The 25,001-nt window shown below is 44.4% G+C and overlaps 3 protein-coding genes across 4 annotated transcripts in view; 1 reads left to right on the top strand and 2 right to left on the bottom strand.

Moving 5' to 3' along the window:
- Positions 1-5,411, bottom strand: part of LOC140565074 (solute carrier family 12 member 9) — a 44,780-nt gene extending 39,369 nt beyond the window's left edge. The window contains exon 1 of the mRNA XM_072690872.1: positions 4,871-5,411. Coding sequence (XP_072546973.1) covers positions 4,871-5,090 — 220 coding nt within the window. The 5' untranslated portion in view covers positions 5,091-5,411. The remainder of the gene's footprint in view (positions 1-4,870) is intronic.
- Positions 5,412-7,871: 2,460 nt separating this feature from the next.
- Positions 7,872-12,889, bottom strand: LOC140565139 (uncharacterized). Its single transcript, XM_072690946.1, has 5 exons — positions 12,800-12,889; positions 12,423-12,554; positions 12,113-12,199; positions 9,686-9,850; positions 7,872-8,771 (listed from the first exon to the last, which is right to left on the bottom strand). The coding sequence occupies exons 1-5, from the start codon at positions 12,887-12,889 to the stop codon at positions 8,625-8,627; spliced, it is 621 nt and encodes a 206-aa protein (XP_072547047.1). The 3' UTR covers positions 7,872-8,624.
- Positions 12,890-19,178: 6,289 nt separating this feature from the next.
- LOC140565497 (uncharacterized) lies at positions 19,179-24,995 on the top strand. 2 transcript variants are annotated; one of them, XM_072691426.1, is made up of 4 exons: positions 19,179-20,074; positions 21,172-21,219; positions 21,451-21,681; positions 22,738-24,995. In XM_072691426.1, exons 1-4 carry the CDS (start codon positions 19,570-19,572, stop codon positions 23,259-23,261), a joined length of 1,308 nt encoding a protein of 435 aa, XP_072547527.1. In that variant the 5' UTR covers positions 19,179-19,569; the 3' UTR covers positions 23,262-24,995. The 2 variants fall into 2 exon arrangements, with proteins under 2 accessions (XP_072547527.1, XP_072547528.1); XM_072691427.1 differs by lacking the exon at positions 21,451-21,681.
- Positions 24,996-25,001: the final 6 nt, after the last annotated feature.

Below are 25,001 nucleotides of genomic sequence, written 5' to 3'. Positions count from 1 at the left end.
AATAAACTAGTAGCATTACATTGCTGCCATTATTTTAACATAAGAATAATAATAGTAGCATTACTGGTACTATTAATAACACAATAATAATAATAATAATAATAATAATAACAATAAAAACTAGTAGCACTGCATTGCTGCCAATATTTCTAATATAATAATAATAACTAATAAGATTACTGGTACTATTAGTAACATAATAATAATAATCATCATCATCATCATCATCACAATAATAGCATTACTGGTACTATTAATAACATAATAATAATAATAATAATAATATCATTAATAATTAGAAGAGCTAGCAGCATTACTAACAGGCCGTATGCTGTTGTAAGCTACATTATAATATGAACATGATTATGATGATGATCATACTTTATACTTTTGCATATTTCAGATACTGAAAAAAAAGCTACCGAACCGAAACTCCCACCGATGTCCAACTATTCCTAATATTTATTTCTTCATTTATTATTTATTTATTACTTTATTGATTAAGGGAGACAGTGCACATATAACTCCACTAACAGAGGGTCCAGTAAAGTCCAGCAGAACTGTGGACTATCATACAGCCGTATTTCTGACCCGGTTATCAGACTGTCTCAGACTCGATCCCGGCGTGAAGGATCCTCCCCCAGCAGACCTGTTCAGCCTGCTTCCCCAGCCTGGGCTGATCCTAAAGGCTACAGCAGTACACCCAAACCTCCAGCCGCCCTGATCTCCATCACTGTGACATGAGACGGGTGGTTGCTAGAAGGTGGTGTCCCAAGTGGTTGCTAGGTGCCTGCTATGATGTCGCTATGGTATCCCAGGTGGTTGCTATGGTTTTGCTAAATGCTTACTAGGTGGTAGCTTTGGTATCCCAGGTGGTTGCTATGGTGTTGTTAAGTGGATGCTAGGTGCCTGCTATGATGTTGTAATGGTATCCCAAATGGTTGCTATGGTGTTGCTAAATGCTTATTAGGTGGTTGCTTTGGTATCCCAGGTGGATGCTATGGTGTTGCTATGGTATCTCAGATGGTTGCTATAGTGTTGCTAAATGTTTCTATGTGCTTGCTTTGGTATTCCACGTGGTTGCTATGGTGTTGCTATGGTATCCCAGGTGGATGCTATGGTGTTGCTATGGTATCCCAGATGGTTGCTATAGTGTTGCTAAATGTTTCTATGTGCTTGCTTTGGTATCCCACGTGGTTGCTATGGTGTTGCTAAGTGGTTGCTAGGTGCCTGCTACGATGTTGCTTTGGTATCCCAGGTGGAAGCTATGGTGATGCTAGGTGCCTGTTATGTAGTTGCTATAATATCCCAGGTGGACGCTATGGTGTTGCTAAGCGGTTGCTAGGTAGCTGCTATGATGTTGCTATGGTATCCCAGGTGGCTACTATGGTGTTGCTAAGGGGTTGGTGGGATATCTGATCACAGTAATTTATGACGGGTGCTTATGGATAAAAAAAAACAATCGGCTAAAATCTGTTGCTACGTGGAAACTGCGTGTCCAATCAACAAGCTGCATAAGGAGGAGGGACAATCACATATCGGATAACGGGATAGGCTGAAACTCCACACACAAGCACACATGCAGGGCGACACGTGAGAAGTGTGTGTGTGTGTGTAAGTAAGGCATTCCTGTGACTTCACACACATGCCGAGATGGTGACCACTCACAAGACACAAGCCACCAGGCACCAGGCACCAGGCACCAGGCACAAGACACGAGTCTAGAACGTGGGACAACACTGACGCAGCATCTTACCATGGGCATGTTTTCACCGGGCTAGAGAGCAGAAAACAGAGCAGAGAAATACACACCGGTTAAAACACACACACACACACACACACACACACACACACACACACACACACTGTACTTCCGGATAAGAGTGTGTCTGCATGTTACACCAAGCGTCATGTGAGCACGATTAATGGCTCGAGACTGGAGCTGGAGTTCTGTGGGGAGGGAGGGAGGTGTGTGTGTGTGTGTGTGTGTGTGTGTGTGTGTCCAGGGAGACCCAAGCGACCCTTACAACCCGTGAAGTTAATCCGTACTTCACGCGACCGCATGCCTCTCACAGCTGACCTCGTTCACGGAGCCGCACCGCACGCAGCGCCGTAGAGCCTGGACATCACTCACGCTGGACGTGAGGGACCGGACATCCGTCCCGGCACCCAGCCGCAGTGAAGCTAAGTGATGTTAGGGACGACGCGGCACGCAGGGCAGCCACTCCCCCAGTCGCTTTAGCATTCCAGGTGGAGAGGGCGGAGCCATGTTAGCCTCATGTTAGTCAGGGGTTTACTAACGTGTGACAGGGGGTGTGGCTGCCCCGCATAACCCGGCACTGGCGCCTTGGGAAGCAAGGACACCAGGCACTTTCACAGACGTCCACCGCCAAGAAGAGCGTTAGCCGCTGTTCCTGCTGAGCATCAGGAGAGCCGTCCTTCTCGTCCTCTCACTGACCCTTCGGACAGCTCTGGGGCGGCGCCTGCTTTCAGGCATGTGATCTCCGACCACGGATGTACCCGGCGGGGCCCGACGTGCTGACTGTGACTGTGGCAGCAAATTAGTGAAGCAATTTACCACAACAGCTGCGAAGGTTCCTGAAGGTTACGAGACTAGAACCCTTTCGATTTCTCATTTCCAGAAGGAGGCGTGGCCCTGAAGATTCCACAGCCAATAAACAAACAGATAAACAAGTTAAGCTTCACTAATGAGAAGCACAGCGCAGCGCAGCGTGAGCCGGGTCACGACGCAGTGATCTGCACCCATTAAAGAGGCCCTGGGAAGCAGGCCTGTGAGTTCAGTAGATGGAGGTGATGAACCCATGAAGCTCCGGCAGAACCGGCAGAACCGGCAGAACCGAGAACACAGCTGAAAAACAGGCCGGTTCCAAAACCCCAAAACTGTTACATCACAGTCTTGACTGCTTATGGCAATATAAACCCCACCCACTAATGACGGGGCTATCGAGGCTAAACGCTAACCAGTGGAGCCAGAAGTGCCAACAGGAGGAAGCTGGGGAAGGAGGGTGCTAGGCTAAAGGCTAACGCTAGGCCCAACAAAGGCAAAATAACAGGGTGGTAAAATTAAAACTGAGCATAGGGGGCATGAGAGCATAGGGGCCCTTGTGACGTAACGACCCTGGAAACACAGTGCCCTTATTAAATTAAGGGCCCTGGAAACATAGGGTTAATTAAAACATAAAGGTCCTTGGAACATAGGAGCCCTAGGCACATATGAGCCCTACATTCCCTTACTAAAACACACTCGCAAATTAAGGGCCCTAGAAATATTAGGGCCCTACATTCCCTGGAAATACAGGACCCTTACTAAAACACACTCGCAAATTAGTGCCCTAGGGGAACATAGGGGCCCTAGGCACATATGAGCCCTATATTCCCTGGAAATACAGGACCCTTACTAAAACACACTTGTAAATTAAGGGTCCTAGGGGAACATAGGGGCCCTAAAAACATATCAGCCCTACATTCCCTGAAAATACAGGACCCTTACTAAAACACACTCGCAAATTAAGGGCCCTAAGGGAACATAGGGGCCCTAAAAACATATCAGCCCTACATTCCCTGAAAATACAGGACCCTTACTAAAACACACTCGCAAATTAAGGGCCCTAAGGGAACATAGGGGCCCTAAAAACATATCAGCCCTACATTCCCTGAAAATAGTGGACCCTTACTAAAACACACTCGCAAAATAGTGCCCTAGGGGAACATAGGGGCCCTAAAACATATCAGCCCTACATTCCCTGAAAATATAGGACCCTTACTAAAACACACTCGCAAATTAAGGGCCCTAGGGGAACATAGGGGCCCTAGGCACATATGAGCCCTATATTCCCTGGAAATATAGGACCCTTACTAAAACATACATGCAAATTAAGGGCCCTAGGAACACAGGGACCCTAGAAACATAGGGAACTGAGGTGTGTAACAGTGTGTGTGTTCTCTCACGAGCTGAGCGGAAAGCCCAGGCCGTGGGAATGTGGGTCGGGGGGGTAAATCCCTTAAAACTGGGAGCTGTTTACCATCACGGAAGGAAGGACGGAGGGACGGAGGGACGGAGGGCGTGTCGAGGTGACGGTGTGTGGTTTACAGTACGAGTCTTTGTTACCCGGCCCGTTTCTCTTTTGGTTTCTTTCTCTGCCGTTTCCTCACACACACACACACACACACACACACACACACACACAGTATTACACAGGTATTACCGTCTTCACCATCTTCACTGTTCTTCTGTATAACCTCTGTCTCACTCGTTATAGAGGGAACTTCGCCGGTTGGCCAAAGTTCTCACGTAGTGAAGCTGACGGGGTCTTCCAGAGCGGGGTCGTGGTGTGAAACTCGAGAAAAACTGCCGGGACGGCTCACAGTGGTGAAAATGACCCCTGGTTCCTATCAGCGCCACTCTAAAGAAATCTGCGCCGGTGCATTTCTCTGAAACGCAGCACTGCACACCAAAACCACTCTGATCAAACTGTTCACACGTTAATGGGTGAATTATTCCGAAATTTTGAAAACTTGGTGAACTTCCCCTTTAACTTCCACACACACACACACACACACCCAACTGAAGCCTGTAATCTTCACCAAGGATCAAATCTGACCTATTTCACACATGATCCAGCCTAAGCTCTAGTTTTGGGGTTGAAGCCACAAAATAGACTGAGGTCCCCACAACAACACACACCACTGAGTTGTTTTCAGCACTTTAGGGGGAATCAGGTCCCCGGAAGGATATAAAAACAAGCTCCCGGAGTCTGTGCAAGTGAGTTTAAAGTACAATTGGTATCGTTTCAGCCCACACACACACACACACACACACACACACACACACACACACACACACACTGACCTATCCGTAGGAACAGCACGACGCTGAACATGGACAGCAGGGTGGGGATCACCACGCCGAAGAAGGTGGAGAGCTTCTGCGGCTGGCTGGGAGTGGACCTCCGGCGCACCGCGCTCGGCGGCTGATCCAGCGCGTCCTGGCCGGCCTCCGAGTGATGCTCGCCGGACTCGTTGACGCTGGCGGAGAGCCGGTAGTGGAGGAGAGGCGTCCGCTCGCTCATGATGGGAAGCCTTTCAAAGCGGCTCTCTCGGTCTGGGTGGGAGTTCAGGGGGGACTCTGTCCCCGTGCTTCAGTGCTGGTGCTCAGAGAGGTGGAGGTGGAGGTGGAGGTGGAGGTAGGGGTGGAGGTAGGGGTGGAGGTCTGCCTCTATCTGAACTCCATTCTCACTCCCAGCCTGACGCTCCTGACAGGAGCCCGTCTGCAAAGCGGAAGGTCCTCCTCTCCCTCTCCCCCCAGCTCTGACACACACACACACACACACACACACACACACACACACACACACACACACACACACACACACCTCTTCTGCACTGATTTTCGGTTCCTTGTTTTTCTGCCCCTCTTGCTGGCAGGTCATATGACTTTCCCACCAAAATAAAAGTCCCGGCGCGGCTGCGGGAAGGGGCTGCTGGGAAATGTAGTTTCATTATTACACATACGAGGTTTTCTAACTGAGGTCGCAGTGGGTCCGGAGCTCACCCGGGATCACTGGGGGCAAGACAGGTCATCCCACACACACACAGGTACCACACACACACACACACACACACACACTTTTAGAAAAGACCTGAGAGACTAAGAGTCTCTGAATTTCTGCCACTTAAATATAAATAATTATATCAGGACTATTCTTATGAATAATTCGATTGATACAGAATTTAAAAATGAGCTTCTTTTTTTATTAAACACACACATTATTCTAATAACAATACTTACTAATATTTACATAAATAAATAAAGGAAATACTATTTAAAAAAATAAATAAATACTTTTTTTTATTAAAAATACTAATTTCTGTAAAAATTAATAAATACTAACTATAAAATATGAATAATTAAATACAAATTTCTGTAAAGAAATAAATAAATACTAACTATAAAATATGAATAATTAAATACTAATTTCTGTAAAGAAATAAATAAATACTAACTATAAAATATTAATAATTAAATACTAATTTCGGTTAAAAAAACCTCGTTCCTATAGAATATGAATAATTAAATACTAATTTCTGTAAAGAAATAAATAAATATTAACTATAAAATATTAATAATTAAATACTAATTTCGGTTAAAAAAAAACTCATTTCTATAAAAATGAATAATTAAATACTATTTTCTGTAAAAATAAATAAATACTAACTATAGAATATGAATAATTAAATACTAATTTCTGTAAAAAACTCATTTCTATAAAAATGAATAATTAAATACTATTTTCTGTAAAAATAAATAAATACTAACTATAGAATATGAATAATTAAATACTAATTTCTGTAAAAAACTCATTTCTATAAAAATGAATAATTAAATACTATTTTCTGTAAAAATAAATAAATACTAACTATAAAATATGAATAATTAAATACTAATTTCTGTAAAAATTAATAAATACTAACTATAAAATATGAATAATTAAATACTAATTTCTGTAAAAAAAACTCATTTCTATAAAAATGAATAATTAAATACTATTTTCTGTAAAAATAAATAAATACTAACTATAAAATATGAATAATTAAATACTAATTTCTGTAAAAATTAATAAATACTAACTATAAAATATGAATAATTAAATACTAATTTCTGTAAAAAAATAAATACTACTTTCTATAAAAAACGAACAATTAAATACTATTTTCTGTAAAAATAAATAAATACTAACTATAGAATATGAATAATTAATACTAATTTCTGTAAAAAAAAACTCATTTCTATAAAAATGAATAATTAAATACTATTTTCTGTAAAAATAAATAAATACTAACTATAAAATATGAATAATTAAATACTAATTTCTGTAAAAATTAATAAATACTAACTATAAAATATGAATAATTAAATACTAATTTCTGTAAAAAATAAATACAAATTTCTATAAAAAACGAATAATTAAATACTAATTTCTGTAAAAAAATAAAATAAAATAAATACTAACTATAAAATATGAATATTTCTGTAAAAATAAATACTAATTTCTGTAAAAAGAAATAAATGAATACTAATTTCTGTATAAATAAATAAATAAATAAATAACCTGTACTGCCACAGAAATGAGCAGCAACCTGTGCCACGGTATCCGAACCACTAGGGGGCGGAAGTCCACAAGGCTTCGTTTTAGGAGGGTTTCCTTACGTGGCTGTGGTGGTCTCCACACGGCCCAGCATTGCAGGTTGAGCAGGACTTCAGTGAATGGATCAACAGACCAGACCAGCCACCAGTCATCCGGCCATAACATTAGGACCTGGTGAAGTGACTATCATTGATGGTCTGGTTCTAATGGTCTCTGTCAGTGGTGTGTGTGTGTGGGGGGGGGGGGGGCTAGCTGGGTGGGTGAGTGGGTTTGTTACCGGGACCCAATTGGGCTTCCAGTTGCCCATGTTAACCCTTCTCGTGCCATCACTGACCTTATTAGTGGAACAGGTTCCTTAAAGGTTCCTCAAAGCACTTTTAAGAGGTTCCTCCACAGTTTTAAACTGAGAACCTCCAGACGTTCCATCGTTTGAGCCAAAGCACACAGACAACATCTCCAAAGTCTGAAATCAGTGTTATTTTTTTAATAAAACAAAACCAGAACATATAACTGCAGGTAATACTGATCACACTAGCTTAGCAAACACCTACACTCTGTCGTCGTCCCCCCAATCTTCTGGAAGACGACCCCCATCATGCCACGGAGGTCGTCTGGGACCGGTCGTCCGAGGACTACGGGAGGCCACCGCTGTTTTCCACCAAGATTAGGAGGACTCGTGCAGCTGGTCTCGCTGCTCATGACCTCTTCAGCTCCTAGAAACCTGGTAGTAGTTCTACTGCAGCCACTACTGCACTCAGGCCCGGCCCAAGCCTGAGCAGGGGGCCCTGGGCAGATTTGCATTTGGGCCCCCCTTCCAACAGCCAACCACAGGAACTGATTTATTTGATAAAATGTGTATTTTTTAGCTTGATATCTTAGCGCTCTTGGGCGCACCCTGGTGGCGGTGGGGCTCTAAGCGGCCGAATAAGTTGAGTATGCCTTGGGCCGGCTCTATTTTTTAGCGTTTACAAAAGTTCAGAGGCAGATTGAGGAGCTAACCCTTGTAGAGCCCACCCTGCCCCTCTGGAAGACCCCCAGTGATCTCGCAAAGTCTGTGATTCCATCACATGTGGATCTGCAATAAAGCTTTATTCCTGTAGCTGCCGTTACGAAGACCCCCTAGGGGTGGTCTGGCTTTTCTGAAGTTCTACCACTCTTGGACTTTTCCAAAACGTTGGTCATTTATCGACTCAGGTAGCGTCCCGATCCCAATGGGAGCCGAGCCTGCTGCAAGACTGTGGAATTCTGGGAAGTAGCAGAAACCAGGCAGAAAACCTCGGAAAATCGGGAGGAAATGATCCCAAGAGTCCTTCCAGGGGTTCGTTTGACACCCCCCCCCACCAACTGGAGAGACTGTTGGGGCGAGTTGTGACTATCCAAACTAATCCAAAGCCTCGGCTGCTCCGTGGGACGTCCCTGTCCAAAACAGCGTCCTTAAGGTGTCCTAAAGTCTCAAGCTCATGTGCGCTGGGAGCACGTGTGGGAAAGCTCCAGCAGGAGGAGCTCCAGAGGCCCTCGCAGCAGCCGGCCGTAGAGCTTCAGGGCCTGGGTCAAACTCTCCGTTGCCGGACCTGTACGGACGGCTTCTTCGGGCCCTGGTTCTCCCTGCGGAACAGAAACGAGCGAGGTCATTAACACCTGCGGGGAACCCCTCAGGGAGGTCTAGGCTTTCAGAGAATCTGGAGGTTCTAGATACATCAGCTTCGAATGTTCCAGTGCGCTGAGGTTAGCTTAGCGCTAACATTTCAGAAAGATTAGCTTTGGTCGGTTGCAATAATAAAGTCTAAATCTCAGTCAATTTTAATCAGCCTGCATTATGCAAAACGCCTACCCAATCCTAGATAAGGTTCGAATGCTAAATTGCTTTATTTCTCAATATATTTATAATTTATTTGATGTATTAAATCTTTAAAAATTTGAAATCTACTAACATAAATAACAATCATGACCACAAGCTCATTGTAAGAGCTGCCGAAGGAAATGTTATATCCGAGTAATACACGATATAATTGCGTCGTTAGATGAAGGGTATCAATGCGCTGCCCTTTTTGTTGATTTATCAATCAATCAATAATAAAATCTGGACTTATGAACATTGAAATATCTGAAGATACTCTTTATTGTTCTGTAATGATTTATCTGGTAGGACACAGTGAGTGCAGGCTGAAGGTTTTTCAGTTTTCTTGCTGACGATGGATCGATAAGGGTGTACCTCAAGGCTCAATCTTGGGGCCTCTGCTTTTTTGGTTTAGTATTAAGTAGTTCTTTGTCATTTAAGCCTCTTATTATGCATCTGGTAAAGAAACTGAAAATGAGATTCAGGATTTATTTGAAATATGAAAATTATTAAAAAACATTATTTTAAAATATAATATTTATTATTATTATTATTATATAACTTTAGTCGAACAAGTGAGTGGGATCACCACGGCATTCCCCATGTATCGCTCATGCGTTTCTCTTGCTGTGTCTGCTGCACCTCCCGGAAACAAAAATAAGCTCCACCCACAGACACACACCTGAATCTCCAGGTTGTTGAGTATGTGCAGGTGATTTTGGACATTGTGCTCCAGGCGCTGCAGGATGGAGGCTTGGCAGTCCAGGCCAGACTGGATTTTGGCTGACCCAATGGCGAGCATCAAGACCCTCAGAGAAGCACACACCGATGCTCGTTTCTGCTGGAGCTGTCCAGGAGACAGGAAGACAAAGACTTTTATTGTGAAATGAACTGAAGTGAGAAACTGTGCTGTTTTGAAAGCTTTTATTTTGGCTTGGAAACGTTATGAATCTGAGCTCGCTTGATTTGAATCCAGTATGAATCTCAAATGCTGGCGGTGTTACAGTGTAACTCATACTGGTGGAGTGATGTGGTGTTTTGCTGGGGGGCGGGGGGGGGGGGGCGGAGTCACACAGTGCAGTAAAGTTGAGAAAGTTGAGGAAACCTGTTCCACCGATCAGATTCACTTTCTGACTTGCCTTGACTTGCTCTCAAACAGCTCAAGGCTGCATGGTAATTTCTTCAGAATTTGATCAGAAACTGAGACGTCACTTTATTGGCATAAACTACTGACAACCGGTGGGAGAGTCTGCTTGATACAGTAACAGAATTCCGAAAACACTGAGCCAAACTAATTTTACTATTTACAAACGCCTCCTAACAAACCTAATAAACTAATAACCGGCCATCTAATAATTAAAAACTTAATAACCTAACAACTAACACTGTAATAATTAAATAAGTCAATTACTAAAATAAACCAATACTTCACTTTCTATTAGTTATCAACTTAGTATCTACAACTAAAAACTAAAAACTAATAACTAACAACCACTAATACCTAAACTTCCAATAATTAATAACTTCATAACATAATAATATTCTAACAATTAACAACCTAATAACTTATTCACATTTTAATAATTAACCCAATATATAATTTTATATGATCAACTTAATAACTTAACAAACACTGTAATAATTAAAAAAGCCAATATCAAACTTTTTATGATCAATTTCATAAACTTATAACTTATAACTAAAAGTTCAAGCATTGACAACTTAAACAAACTTCATTTTCTAATAATTAATAACTTAATAACAACATTTAATAACTACCCAAACTCCCAAACAACCCAATACCTAATTTGTTATTATTTATCAATTTACTTAATAACTAGTCTTCTAATTAACAACTTAAAAACTAGACTTCTAATATCAATTAACTTAATAACTTACTAACAGTGTAATAATTAACGACAAATTAATCCAATACCTAACTTTCTTATAATCAACAACTTAATAACTAATCTAACTTAATATTGAATAACTTTATAACTAATCTAAAAAGTACCAATCTTCGAATAATCAACAACTTAATCATTTAATCTATAATTATCAATGTAATAATTGACTAAATTATGAACTAAATTATGAACTAAATAACTTAATACCTAACTTTCTATTAATTATCAATTTAGTAACTTAATAACTAAACTTCGAATAACTAGCAACTTTTGTTTAACTAGCATAATAATTTAACTTAATAACTAACATCCTGATAATGTTGCAGTAATGATTATTAAATAATTCTCATCATTTTCAAAATGAACAAAATAACTAATATTCTAATAATTGACAAGTGAACACCTTAATACTTGACATTCTAACAATCCTCAATTTAATAACTTATTAAAAATACTAGTATGTTTTTTTTCTTATTTCTCATATTGACCATTTTTAATGAATACTTAACACTAATAATAATTACTAATAATTACTATTTACTAATTCAACCAATTGTAATAGCAACTAATACCAATTCTAACACTAATAATAATAATAATAACACATGTATTATACTATTATAATTAGTAGTAGTAGAGTTAGTGTTCTTAGAATTGGTATTAGTTATTAGAATGGGTCTAATTAGTAAATAGTAACTGTTGATAATAATAATGATAATATTATATATGACTATTATTACTATTATTAGTAATAGCAATATTGTTATAATATCAAACTTCTAAATCTTGCTGTTCTGCTGTTTTGTTCCTTCTTTTTATTTACAAAAAAGCCAATAAATATTATATAGTAGATATTGTATTTAATATTTATTAACCAAAGACAATAATTCAACTAAATATAATTATACATAAATAAGTCTCTTCAAAAATAATCTTCCTCACCTTTAGTTTATTGTTATTATGAATTCTTCTTATTTGTAATTAATAATAGTAATTAGTATAATAGTAATTATACTAATAAATTAGTATTGGTAATTTTTAATAACTATTTGTCACACCATCCCACAGACACTTTTATCCTCCACTGATTCATGTTAGAAAGCGCAGATTCTGGAAGTACGGCTGTCTGAGGAGCACTCACAGCATCGGTCAGCCTGGTCTGCTGCCCATGTTTAGATACAGAGAAGTGGAGCTTTACTCACAGACGTCTGGTCCCATGATGCTTTGTGTACCCTGACGGAGGGCAGGCGGATGGCTAGCGGGAGCCGGTCTGAGCTGCTGCACTTCTCCTGGGTTGGAGAGAAGAAACGCTGTTCAGAGGTGCACCTGATTTCGTCTCTCTGCTGAGAGCGTCCCTCTGTCCACCTGCCACTCAGGTGGCAGAGATCTGACCAGCGCTGGGAGTCGTAGATGTTCAGAGCATCGTAGCTCATAAGCCTATCTCTCTGAGTCCAGAAGCTACGGTGAATTTGGCCAGTTGGTTGGCTGGCCGGGTCACTGGTGTGCACTTACCATTGCCGTCTCCAGCGCTCCTACGATGTTCAGACTACTCCTGGCCTCAGGGCGGCACACGAAATCCAGCGGTCGAGACTGCACCTCAGAGAACACCACCCACAGCAGAATGAGTCCTAGGTGAACACAGCGCTGCAGTCAGGCACACTGCCCAAGACACCACATCACCACATCAATCAAGTAGTGGATAAAGACATGTCTCACCACACAGGACAGTTCTCACCCAACTCCACCGCCACCCCATTTTACTCACTTATGCCTACGAACTTCGAACACCTCTCCCTAGTCCAGACTCGTACCTCCCTGCAGCGGAGTCCAAGTCACCGGCTCCATATCATGCTCCTCTGAGCCCCTATGGTGTACCCAGTGCGCTATACGGGCCGTGAAGCAACAAGCCACATCCCTCTGTTGAACTCCAGCAGCAGGCTCTCTAGGAACGCTCGGTGGTTGGGCTTGCTCTCCTCCATCTCATGGGTCTAGTGCTCTTTTCGGTCACCTCCCGCCTTGCGGTGCTTACCTATGCTTGGCGGCGACACCAGAAGACTCATCCAGCTTAAATCACTTTCACTGAACACATCACACATCAGAGGAGGTCTCCACCCATTCCTGGAACGCAGCCATCCGTCATTTCTTTTGTTTGTTTTTTGTTTTGTTTTTCTTCGGCTGCCCATATCTTTCCTCACAATGTACTTTCTCTTTGAGAGCGCTTCATCACATGCATGGCTAGGGCTCTGAACAGCTCCCCCTCCTTTGCCCTCCAGCCACAGAAACAGATTTATTGAGCAATCATTGGCGTGCAGCGGCAAGTGTCCGAAGAAGAGCGCTCGCATTTTTTTACGTGCTGCAAAAGCAAAACAGCCGAAACACTGTACACTGTAGTGCCCACCTGCAGGCACGGTCTGACCTGATTACCCGAAAGGAGAGAAGTGATAATGCAGTTTTATGCAACTGGTCTGATTTACGGTGGTTCCACCTTGAGCTCCACTGTGCAGTTGGAGTATGGGCGTTTAAGGCTCTCTCAGCTTGTGCTCAGAGGCCCACAGTGTTTTAAATGTGGTTTATTTTTCTACCCAGTTTGGAAGGCCAAGCCCAATCCCTTCCACCATCATCCAGGTATCCAACTCGCTCTGAGGAAAGCTGCTAACGGACGCCTGTGCTGACCACTGGGAGCGATGTGGGGAGGAAGTGCCATCGACCTGATCATGGCTGATCGTGCTCTCTCCGGCTGCTGATGGCCACCAGAGGATTCCAACCAGAGATCATAGCGGAGCACAGAGGCACAGCCTTAGAGCACCCATCCCTACCTCCATACACGAGAGAGAGATGGTGTTCGGGAGAATATTACCGAAGACGGTCAGTGATCAGTATCGGACCCAGCTCGTAGAGCCCTCCTCCCCTCCCATGGTCTTGTGTGTACAGGCTGCAGAGAGCGTAACCAGTGGTTGGTTTCACTTTTGTCGAACAACCTGCAAATCAAAGACGAGGAATCCGCATATGATTGAGTGAGTGATATTTACAGGAACAGACAAAAGACAGCAGGAAATATGTGCTGGCGCAGATCCCAATGCCCTTGGATAGCACCGGGTAGGCTGAAGTCTAGATAACGGCTCGGGTTGGCCGAGAATCCCACCTCGACTCCAGGCGAGGGTAGTAAGCCTACAGTTTTCCAAAAGGTTTCCAGACGTGTGGAGATCCCTGTGGACATGACTGTCTGTCTTCAGACCAGCTCCTCCTTCAATCACTTGGGTGGCCACGCCAAATAGACCATGCTGTTGATAAGCCCAGTGGAAAAATCTGATTGTGTGGTATTTTTAAGGGCATATAAAAGTACTCAAAGTAACTAGATGACCTTGTTGTTGGGGCAGGTTCTACACTCTGAAAAATTTGAAGGTGCTACAAAGGGTTCTTCGAGCAAAGTACCATAGAGGTACCATTGTTGTTGCCATAAAGAACCGTCCCTCCATCCATCCATTCAGCTTCTTCCCGGGTTTCCTGGGTCGCGGTGGTTCTGGAACTTACCTGGTATCAGGACGCCAGTCCATCGCAGGGTACCACACACAACCTGGGGGCAATTTAGCGAGGCCAATTCACCTACCATGTGTACCATTCACCTACCAAGAGCAGCAGAAGCAGCAGCAGCAGCATTTAAGGTGGAACAGAAATTCGTTCAAGAACCCGGCGCAAATGGCGGCACAACTTCCGGCACAAGGCATGTGTGGAAGTTGAGGAGTGTTGGCTTCGGTCCAGCAGCAGGTTGAAGTTGGGTAGTGGGGAAGTCCTGGAGGTTAGGTAAATGATTGGGCCAGGGTGACCATATTTGCACATTTTGGCTTCCAAAAAAGAGGACACTGGGGACACACGGGCGTCCGACACGGGCGTCCGAGTTATTAGGCCTAACCTGGAGGGCCATGGTAACGGTAATGAAACCTAGCTAGTAGCATAACTCTTTTTATTTAGCTGGTCTCTGCTAATCAAATGTACCTACAGGTATAAAAAATAAGCTAACCTAAGCTAAGCTAGGTTTCCTGTAGCTGCTGCCCACATCAGATTCAGAACCCTGACTCTGGTCTACAAAGCCAAGACTGGACCAGCCAGCCCCTCCGTACTTGATGGCGATGGTCAAAAGCCGATCTGCACCAAGAGCCCTTCCAGCTTCAAGTACGGCTCGGCTCGACCCGCCATCCTTTAAGATCCACGGAAGACGAGCGTCCAGACTTTTTACTGTCCTGCACCGAAGTGGAGGAACGAACTTCCCCTGGGTGTCCACTTGCTGTTTTCAAGCCAAGGACTGACTTCTATATTTAGTAGCATCTAAGCTAATCTTTTGGATCCTGCCTCGCTGCTCATGATTCCTCCTGACCCGTGGTCTGGACTGGGTGTTCAAACGTGTGCATGGAATTCAGCGGGACACTGAGATTACAGAAAGGTACAAAACAGTAAAAGGAGAAGATGCGTTAAAGATGCAGCAAACAGGAGCATTATTAAAGAATGCAGCCAAGTTTCCCAAGCAAGTGTCAACAGGCCGCCCATAATCACGGTGCTTTACGTTGCGATTCTCTGGAAAGTTAAGCGAGGGTAGTTGGACCTCTCACAAAAGGGTTTGGTTGAGCAATTAAGTTTGTTAATTACATAGGTGAAAAAGCCAATATTTGACAGCGTTACTACCTTCACCGTCAAACGGCGTAACCTTTGCTACACCCTTTCTGTATGTCTATACATTTACATATAGAAAAACATCTGGAGGTTCTTTAGTTCTTTAGAAACTGTGGAGGAACCTTCCTGAAGAACAGGATTTCAGAAGAAGGCATCTTAAGAGGTTCCTCCACCAGTGACACAGGGAACATTTCCCTGGAAGAGATGGATGAACGCAAATTTCGGGGAGCAAATATGTCAAACATTGCACCACTGAGAAAGAGTGTCCACGGCAGGATCACAATGACCCTAATCACACCCTCAAAAGCCACGATGGACCACCTCGAGAGACACAGGATGAAGGTTTCGCCTTAGGCCTCAAAAGAGCAGAGCGACAAGCCAGCCCGAGAACCTCCCAGAACTAGAACCTTCTGCAGGAAGAACGGATACAAAAAAAATCTCTCAAACAGGAGGAACCCAACTGAACTCTTACTGGACTCTTACTGGTGTAGCGCAGTATAGTCCCCCAGACCGGGAACTGAACCCCATTTCTGGCATGGTGTGATAGCTCACTGGCCAGTAGTGGAGTTACCAGTTGCGCCACACCAACCACAGACGTGCCTACAAAAAGGTTCCTCAAGGGTTCTTAACTAAAGGCAAAGCCAACCCCAAAAACCCTTTGGATCCCTATATGGTTCCTACCACAAACAGTCATAGTCAGGCACCTTTTTGAACTCTTCCAGCACCTCATGGTCAACGTTCGAAGAGCCAAGAAGAGCAGCCAAACCTCCCCCAAGACCAGGCCCAACTTCATGTCTGTTCACCAACACTTTGGGTTGAGATACGCACCGCTTACTGCCATAACCGCGCTCTCCACGAGCTCCCATGGCGCTCGGTCCTGCGGCCCATTTAGGAAAGGAAAGCTCCAGCTCTTGTCCCACGTCCCAGGCCCTGTGGTTCCCGGACAACCGCCGAACCTTCTCCTTCGGCTGGATCGAGAAATCAGCTCTCGTCCACTCAGCTGAATCGTCTGGAAGCTCTGTTCCTTCGTGGCTCTCCCACACATCTGCCTGCGTTTGGTCTGTGGTTTCTAAAGTTAATGTTTAACACCGCGAGACCCTCCAGGACCGGCTCGATTGATCGTGCACTGAGGAAGGGGGTAGAGTCCGTGCGACCGGGGAGGGGGACAGCATAGTGGCCGATGTCAAACAAATGTTCTGGAGGTGCAGCAAGTCCGTCACTACCGCAGACAGAGTTGCTCTGCAGGAAAATCCCGTTAGAACCCAACCGTCGCCATCGAAAGCTTTGTTTCGTTTTTTTTGTGTTTTTTGGTCTCGCCTTGGCACCCGATTGGGCCATCCAGTCAAGGCCATGAGGACCATGTGCTCGTTTGCCAATGACAACAACAGCTTTTGCCGTAAGCTGAATGTAAACAAAGTGCCCCCGTCCAGGTCTTCTCCACTGTTGCAATAGTGACCAGATGTGCTGTTAGACAAAGACAAGCTTCTCAACCACAGCAGCACTTTCATTTCTGATCATTATTTCGTTGATTTATGGAGCGAAACAACCTGGTGAACAAGTAATCACCCCCCTAAAACATAGAGCTTCCTATCAGCCGCTCCCATCCTGGATTCGAGCCAGGACTTTCACTAAGCCACTTCAAACTTATGAGTCACTCAGACGTGAACTGATCTTTATCAGGAAAATAATACAGAACAAATTGTTCAACAAATAAAAATAAAACAATGTATAAATGAATTAAACTTAAAATGTTAAACATATCAACTAAATCATGAAGAAACCAGTGAAAAAAAAAACAGGCCCCAAGATTGAGCCTTGAGGGACACCTTGAGTAATCTGCACAAATTCAGATTTACCATCTCCTCCAGTCACAGACTGCTCAATTAGCCTGATCTGTAGATGAACAGCTCTTTGAACTGAGTCAATGAGTCATGAGTCAAGTCAGGCCACTTCAAACCATTCAAGAGTTCCTGTTCAGTCACTCTGATGTGAACCGATCTTTATCTTGACGCCTCTGTCGTACCCCTGTTTTGTTTCAGCACCAGCTCATGCACAGATAAACAGATCCTCATTCTGGGAATTCTCCGATCCAGAACAGGACCTGAAGAATGGTTTTGGGACCCTTGCCAGGCTGTAAATCTGGGGTAACGCTGTCCTGGTGGCAGCAGTTTCACGCTCACGATACATTTCTAAACGCCACGCCATTTCTAACACCACTACTACATAACTTTGTTAAGACAACTGGAATAAAAAACAAAAAAAAACATATTCAAACACAAGAGTGCAGCAATAACAGAGAAGGAGAAACAAGACAAACGTGACAAAATAACCTGGGTTAAACCTGAAGGCCACATGAGGCTGGTAGGCAGCCAGGGAGCAAAGCGAGGCTGGGCCAACTTAACGAAGGGGGGAAGACAGATGCAGGAACCCAGGCCGCGCTCGTCAGGCGCTGATAAACTTACTGGACTATGAGGGAACGGGACGCCGAGTCTCACTGGTGACCGACCGGTGAACCAGACAGCGAATTCCCTCTGAACATGAGCGGCTCCTCTAGAGCGGATACTACAGAACACTACACTCTACTGGAAGTCTTGTGACCGGGGGCCAACATAACGCTTGGCATCGCAAGAGTAACCCGACCCGAATCAAAACATGAATGTGAATGAACAACACCTGAACAACACCTGGCGCCGTACATTAATGGGTGTCAACATAAAGGTCCTTCACAATGAAGCCTGTGGTCCGCGGATCGGGACCGCCCTCCGGGTGGGCGTGGCGACGCGGACCTGACAAAAGCAAAATAAAAATGGTATTCTAACACAATTTAAAAAATTAAATGTGTTTTAATAAATACAAAACAAGAAGAAATGGTTGCAAAATAAATAAAACATATTGTAAGAGTAACATAAAATAAATCTGTAAATTAATGCAACCTTTAAAAAATTATAAATTGTTGAACTTAAAAATAAAATACCTGTATTTAGGAAAAAATAGTAGATAAGGGTAAAAAAAATGGTAAACTAATAAAACCTTACAAGTAAAAAAATAAAAATAAGAGTAAAACAAAACAAAGAAACAAATGTGTAAACAAATACAGTCTTAAAACATAAATAAAATGTATTACAAAAAAAACATGAAACTTTAAAATGAATAAAATGTATTTTTAAAATGATTAAATATATAAAAGAAACAAAATAAATAATAACATCAAACCATTCAAAGAAAACATCAAAACCTGAAGAAAATGTATTTAAAAACTAGTAGTAAAATAAAAGAAAATTGTAAAATCATGAAACTTTTAAAAAAATAAACAAAATAATAATATTTAAAAAAACAAAACGATAAAATATATATTTTTTAATGTTTCAAAGAAACAAGTGAAAAAACAGACCAAAACAGGCCCCTGGATCGAGCCTTGTGGGACACCTTCAGCAATCTGTCACAGACTGCTCAATTAGCCCCGTTTGGCAGGAAAATCGCCAATCTGGCAACTCTGCTTCACAACATAACCGCATTGCATTGCTGTCTCTCTCTCTCTCGCTCTCGCTCTCCCCCCCCTGCCTCCCCCTTTTACCAGACCCTTTAAAAGAGGTCTACGGTCGTCATGGCAACCTCAAGCTTTGAGTGGCTCATGAAAGCTTCCTCTGACGCCGTCTTCTTCTGTCTCTCCGTCCACCTCTCCTCTCTTCCCGCAGACAGATCTACAGGAGGTACAGCGAGACAGCGGAGGTATTGAGGACATGGATGAACAGAGCTGAGTGAGTTCTGACCGCCGTGGCCTTCTGTCCACTAGCCGCTATGCCGGCCACTCGCTTAAGAGCCGAGAATAATGGAGGGGCTGCCGGACGGCCGCTACCTTCTAAGGAGCTACAAGTGGTCTTTGTTCTGAACGTGTGTTACAGGAAAGGCTTTGAAAGCTGAAGTCCAGGAAATGTTCAAAATCTAAAAATGGTCTAAAAATAGAGGCGTTTTCTTCAGGGACTATTTTGCCTGCATGTATCCCTCCACCGTATCCTGTGCGGGAGTGTGTACGGGCAGCGATACACCAATGAGAGGAAGACGACCTCGCCCCAGCGCAGCAAAAGGAGCGCACCAATCGGACGAGACGAAAAAGGAAGCGAGAGAAGAAGAAGAAGATGACATTAACTCGTCCTTGTGTCCCTTGTGTGGGCGTGGCTTCGACATGCCCCTCCTCCTGCCCTGCTCACACACACTGTGTGGACGGTGCCTGACCGAAGGGGCGAGGTTAGACAAACGTAGGCCTGTGGCAAGGGGCGTGCCCAACGCCTTCCGCCCGATCTGCGCAGTCCTTTGTCCATGTTGTTGCCATGGCGTTGAATTGCCCTGCTTTGATTGGACGTCTGCTACTCGATGCTTACCCATCGACCCAACAGTGGCCGTCGACCTGGAATGTGGTGCCCTGAAGTGTCAGGGTACGAGAGAACAGGAGGGAGATGATAGCGAAGATAGAATTAGGGTGAAGGCGACAGCTACACCAGGTAAGCAGCATTATGGTGTTTCTTATAGGACCAACTCTTGGTCATCTTCTTGCCTCACAGTGAGAGCCAGCCATCCTCCAAACATGGTGGAAGTAGTTTCATCATCAACAGCTCACAGTGAGAGCTAGCCAGGCTAAAGTACAGCTTCCAAACATGGTGGAGGTAGTTTCATCATCAACAGCTCACAGTGAGAGCTAGCCAGGCTAAAGTACAGCTTCCAAACATGGTGGAGGTAGTTTCATCATCAATAACTCACAGTGAGAGCTAGCCAGGCTAAAGTACAGCTTCTAAACATGGTGGAGGTAGTTTCATCATCAACAGCTCACAGTGAGAGCTAGCCAGGCTAAAGTACAACTTCCAAACATGGTGGAGGTAGTTTCATCATCAACAGCTCACAGTGAGAGCTAGCCAGGCTAAAGTACAACTTCCAAACATGGTGGAGGTAGTTTCATCATCAACAGCTCACAGTGAGAGTCAGCCAGGCTAAAGTACAGCTTCCAAACATGGTGGAGGATGTTTCAGCAGCAGCAGCTCACAGTAAGAGCCAGCCAGGCTAAAGTACAGCCTCTAAACATGGTGGCGGTAGTTTCATCATCAACAGCTCACAGTGAGAGCTAGCCAGGCTAAAGTACAGCTTCCAAACATGGTGGAGGTAGTTTCATCATCAACACCTCACAGTGAGAGTCAGCCAGGCTAAAGTACAGCTTCCAAACATGGTGGAGGAAGTTTCATCATCAACAGCTCACAGTGAGAATCAGCCAGGCTAAAGTACAGCTTCCAAACATGGTGGAGGTAGTTTCATCATCAACAGCTCACAGTGAGAGCTAGCCAGGCTAAAGTACAGCCTCCAAACATGGTGGAGGTAGTTTCATCATCAATAACTCACAGTGAGAGCTAGCCAGGCTAAAGTACAGCTTCCAAACATGGTGGAGGAAGTTTCATCAGCAGCAGCTCACAGTGAGAGCCAGCCAGGCTAAAGTACAGCTTTCAAACATGGTGGAGGTAGTTTCATGCATTATACTTTTTAGTGACTGTTACAATTAGCCCCTCCATTGGTCACAATTAACAGATGCTGTTTTTCCATTCCTTTGCTGTAGATGACAGTGTGGATCTTTCTGAGGAGGAGATGGAAAGCTCCGTACTGGGTAAAGATTTGAGACTATTAGAGCTACACCTCAACGACAATGCTGATTCTCACTAGCCCAAACAGTAGTGGACTGGTCATCAGGAGGATCAGGATAATTTCCTAATGGGCCACTAGGGCCTCTTTTCCACTGTAGGTCCAAATGGTTACTTCAGTTCTAGTCGAGTTCTTCACTAGTTCATGTTTTGCCCATCTCTGAACGGCTCATTTTTCCCCTCCGGACTCTCTTCAGGTCTGATCTTTGCTCTAGACTCCTCCTCTGCTGTGCCTCCCCTTCACCTCTCAAACTCCGCCCTCACTGCCACCTTCAGGGGTAACACCGGTCCATGGGGCAGCTACGGCGAGCAGTGCCGGTGTCAGGACCCCTGTGCGCCCCTCCCTCAAGTGTGTGGGAATGTGGTTATCCACAGAGGCCAGTACTACTGGGAGGTTGACGTGTGTAACAGCGCCCTCTACAGGATCGGTAAGAACGCACTGCGGTGTGGAGGATCAGGGCTACCATGACTGGTTACAGTGGTGAGCGAACTAGTGAGCGAACTAGCATCTGGCCCAATGTCCAGATGGGGACCAAGTTTAAGCCCTCCTGGTCCCATCACTGGCACTGATGTGCATCCACATGTGGGGCCAACGTGGAACCTGTGGACAAAACGTTCTGGTTTCCAGTTGGGCGACCCATACAGGCCCCACATTAGCATGTTCGCTGGGAGACCACTGTTTTAGAGCGTACTGTATTTAAATAAGGGTTCTACAAGAGATCTTTAGTAAGGCCATCGGTTCTATACAGAACCAGGTAAACTCAAAGAGCCATTTGAATGCTTCCATCGTTGTCCTGTATGTTGTAAAGCTGTGGAGCAGCATCAAAACAAAAGGGCTTTTACACACATCAGTATAAGACAAGGGTTTCTAATAAAGTGGCCAGTAAGTGCACAGTTCAGCTCAGACACTTACTGCCACCCAGTGGTTGTGTTTCACACTGCAGCCTGCAACTGCACATCTGCTCTGGCCTTCACACTGTAGCAATGTAAAAACTGCTGTTGCGTTTTCTTTAGCTTCGTACCGTTCTCATTCATCCTTTGGGGTCAAAGGTTAAAGCGGGTTCAGTGCAGCAGCCTCAGGACCTGCATTTGGGTCCACAATTCAGTTCTACAACATTAAAAAGTGTCCATATCAGTCTCATAGTTGAGTTGGGGGATCAATGGGTGGCACAACTGTCTAAGTGCTATCATGTTTTCCCTGAGTGGGACGAATGGCCCTTCAAGTGAGATGCTAGCCAGTGCAGATGTCTGTTGGCTGATGTAACAGAATTAACAGTTAGCAGTTATCCAAGGGTGTTGGGCTCCAATGCTAGCGGCATTTGTTAGGCACCTGCTAGGCTTATCCTCCCAGCTTAGTAGCATAGCTAGCCGTTGGAATTGGCTACGACTCATTTGGGGAAAAACTAATGAACAAACCTAGGTAAAGGGTCAAAGGGTTTTTCCCTTTCCTTTCTCAGGATAACCACGCCCATTTCTTCACACAGGTGTAAGCTCATTGGCTGGCGACCAGACATGGTGGTTCGAGAGGTGTGGTCCCGCGTTCCATGCTGTTTTCGACGGACGCCATGAGCTCCTCCCCTCCGTCCCTCCCCAGCTGAAGACGGTGGGCGTGTTCTTGAACGTGGGCGGATTGTCCCTCACCTTCCACAACCCTTTAACTCAAGAACTCCTCACCGCAATACCTGCACGCTTCACCCCGCCCCTTTGCCCTGCCATTCAGCTGGGCCACGGCAAGCTCAAGCTCCGCCCAGGCCTGCCGCCCCCGAGCCACGTCTTCTTGAGCTGCGGCTCGGCCTACAGGGGTCCGGAAGGGGCGGGACGGGGCCGATGGAGGCAGGACGTCCCTTTCAGCTCAGTGAGGACCGTGATTCAGAAGTTTGAGGAGATGGCGGCATCGGACACTGACTCAGGCCTGATGTCTGGTTACAGCTCGAGCTCCACACTGGCCTCCTTGCCCGAGTCAAGCCCAGCCCCGGGTAGAGGGCACCCTGCTGGGCAAGAACCATAGACCTCCGACGTTAGGCCAGATTCAAGCAATTTTACAAAACAGTGTCGTGCAAAAACCTCTCCGAGCTGCTTTGCCATCAGCAGCCGGAGCCTGAGAGAGCACAATTGTTGCAGATGCGCCTTCTACCCTCATCACTCCCGTTGTGATGCTGGCCAGCACAGGCGTCTGTTGGCTGTATCAGAGCTGGGGACCCGGTGCTGCGATGGCGGCAGTTCGTAAAGAGACTAGCAATCATAGGGGGCCAAGCACCAAACCCCATCATGGAGCCAGCAGAACAGTTTTTGAGAATGGTCTCTCCTCACAACAGAGGTGCTTTCATAGACACTGACCCATATACCCCAGGTAACATGCCCATGTGGGGCTAGTATAGGAACCAGAAGCTCCACTGGGGCTATGAGGAGGTATCTCAAGAAATACAATGGGTTTCATGTTGGCCTCACATATGGATTTCTGGAGATACCTCCGTGTAGCTCCTCGTAGCTCCAGTGGACCAACACCAAACATCTTGGCTTAACGATTACATTTGGGATTAGAGGAACTCTGTGAACTCCTCCCTTAAGGAAACTGTCTTTGTGAGGACCAGCAGAGCATCAGGCAGGTCTAACACAAATGCACTGTTTGGGGGATGGTGCCCCAACCGCTATTGCAGGGAGGGTCTTGAATTTGGTGCTAGGCTGATGAATGAGAGACCTGTGGTTTTATGGGAGGCTTCACCCCACACCGCCCTCTGTTGGGTTATTGCAGGTCCAGCTCTCGTGGAATCAAAGGAACACTGCACTCAAGATACGCTAATGCAGTGAACAATGACCACTAGGTGGGGACTAATTAGCATCACCATCCAATATACAACGTCCAAAGAACTCGCCACCGCAGGGGAGAACGTCCTGGACCGTCTCGTGTCCTGTGGAGAACCAGAGCTAGCTGACCAGCTGCTCACTTACATGTTCAGGCTAAATCTGACATAGGCATAGGGGTTCTATCAGGTTCCTTACATCCTGAAAAATAGGGAGTAGTGATAATAGGAGGCTTTATGTTGTACCCTGCAATGTAGGGAATAACGATTAGGGAGCATTTATGTTCCATGCATTGTGGGTAATACTGACTAGGGGACCACTTCCGTTCCCTGTAATCCTTTTTTTTATGTATATGTGTACTGTATAGACTCACAGTGAATGTATATATACTGTATAAATCCATTGTGAATGTATAAACAACATATAGACTCACAGTGAGTGCATATACACTGTATAGATTGTGAATGTGTGTATATGTATTGACCCACAGTAAGTGTATATATACTATATATACCCATAGTGTGTGTAAATACTGTATAGACACATAGTGAGTGTATGTATACTGCATATACCTACAGTGAGTGTATATATACTGTATAGACACATAGTGAGTGTATGTATACTGCATATACCTACAGTGAGTGTATATATACTGTACAGACCCATAGTAAGAGTATATATACTGTATAGACCCATAGTGAGCGTATATATACTGTATAGACCCATAGTGAGCGTATATATACTGTATAGACCCATAGTGAGTGTGTATATACTGTACAGACCCATAGTGAGTGTGTATATACTGTACAGACCCATAGTGAGTGTATATTTACTGTATAGAACCATAGTGAGTGTGTATATATACTGCAGACCCATAGTGAGCGTATATATACTGTATAGAACCATAGTGTGTATATTTACTGTATAGAACCATAGTGAGTGTATA

Source organism: Salminus brasiliensis, chromosome 11 (genome assembly GCF_030463535.1).
Source record: "Salminus brasiliensis chromosome 11, fSalBra1.hap2, whole genome shotgun sequence".
Lineage (NCBI taxonomy): Eukaryota > Metazoa > Chordata > Actinopteri > Characiformes > Bryconidae > Salminus > Salminus brasiliensis.
Note: the sequence above shows the minus strand (reverse complement) of the source record. Positions and strands in the feature narration are given on the sequence as shown.

Bases quoted from the DNA above. Each gene is read 5' to 3' on its own strand.
- LOC140565497 (XM_072691426.1), top strand. From the start codon at position 19,570: ATGTATCCCTCCACCGTATCCTGTGCGGGAGTGTGTACGGGCAGCGAT. The intron at 21,220-21,450 runs GTAAAGATTTGA...GACTCTCTTCAG, and splicing joins GATGGAAAGCTCCGTACTGG to GTCTGATCTTTGCTCTAGAC. The intron at 21,682-22,737 runs GTAAGAACGCAC...TTCTTCACACAG, and splicing joins CAGCGCCCTCTACAGGATCG to GTGTAAGCTCATTGGCTGGC.
- LOC140565139 (XM_072690946.1), bottom strand. From the start codon at position 12,889: ATGGAGGAGAGCAAGCCCAACCACCGAGCGTTCCTAGAGAGCCTGCTG. The intron at 12,555-12,799 runs GTATAGCGCACT...GCCTGACTGCAG, and splicing joins GGCTTGTTGCTTCACGGCCC to CGCTGTGTTCACCTAGGACT. The intron at 8,772-9,685 runs GTGTGTGTCTGT...TCTGTTCCGCAG, and splicing joins TCAACAACCTGGAGATTCAG to GGAGAACCAGGGCCCGAAGA.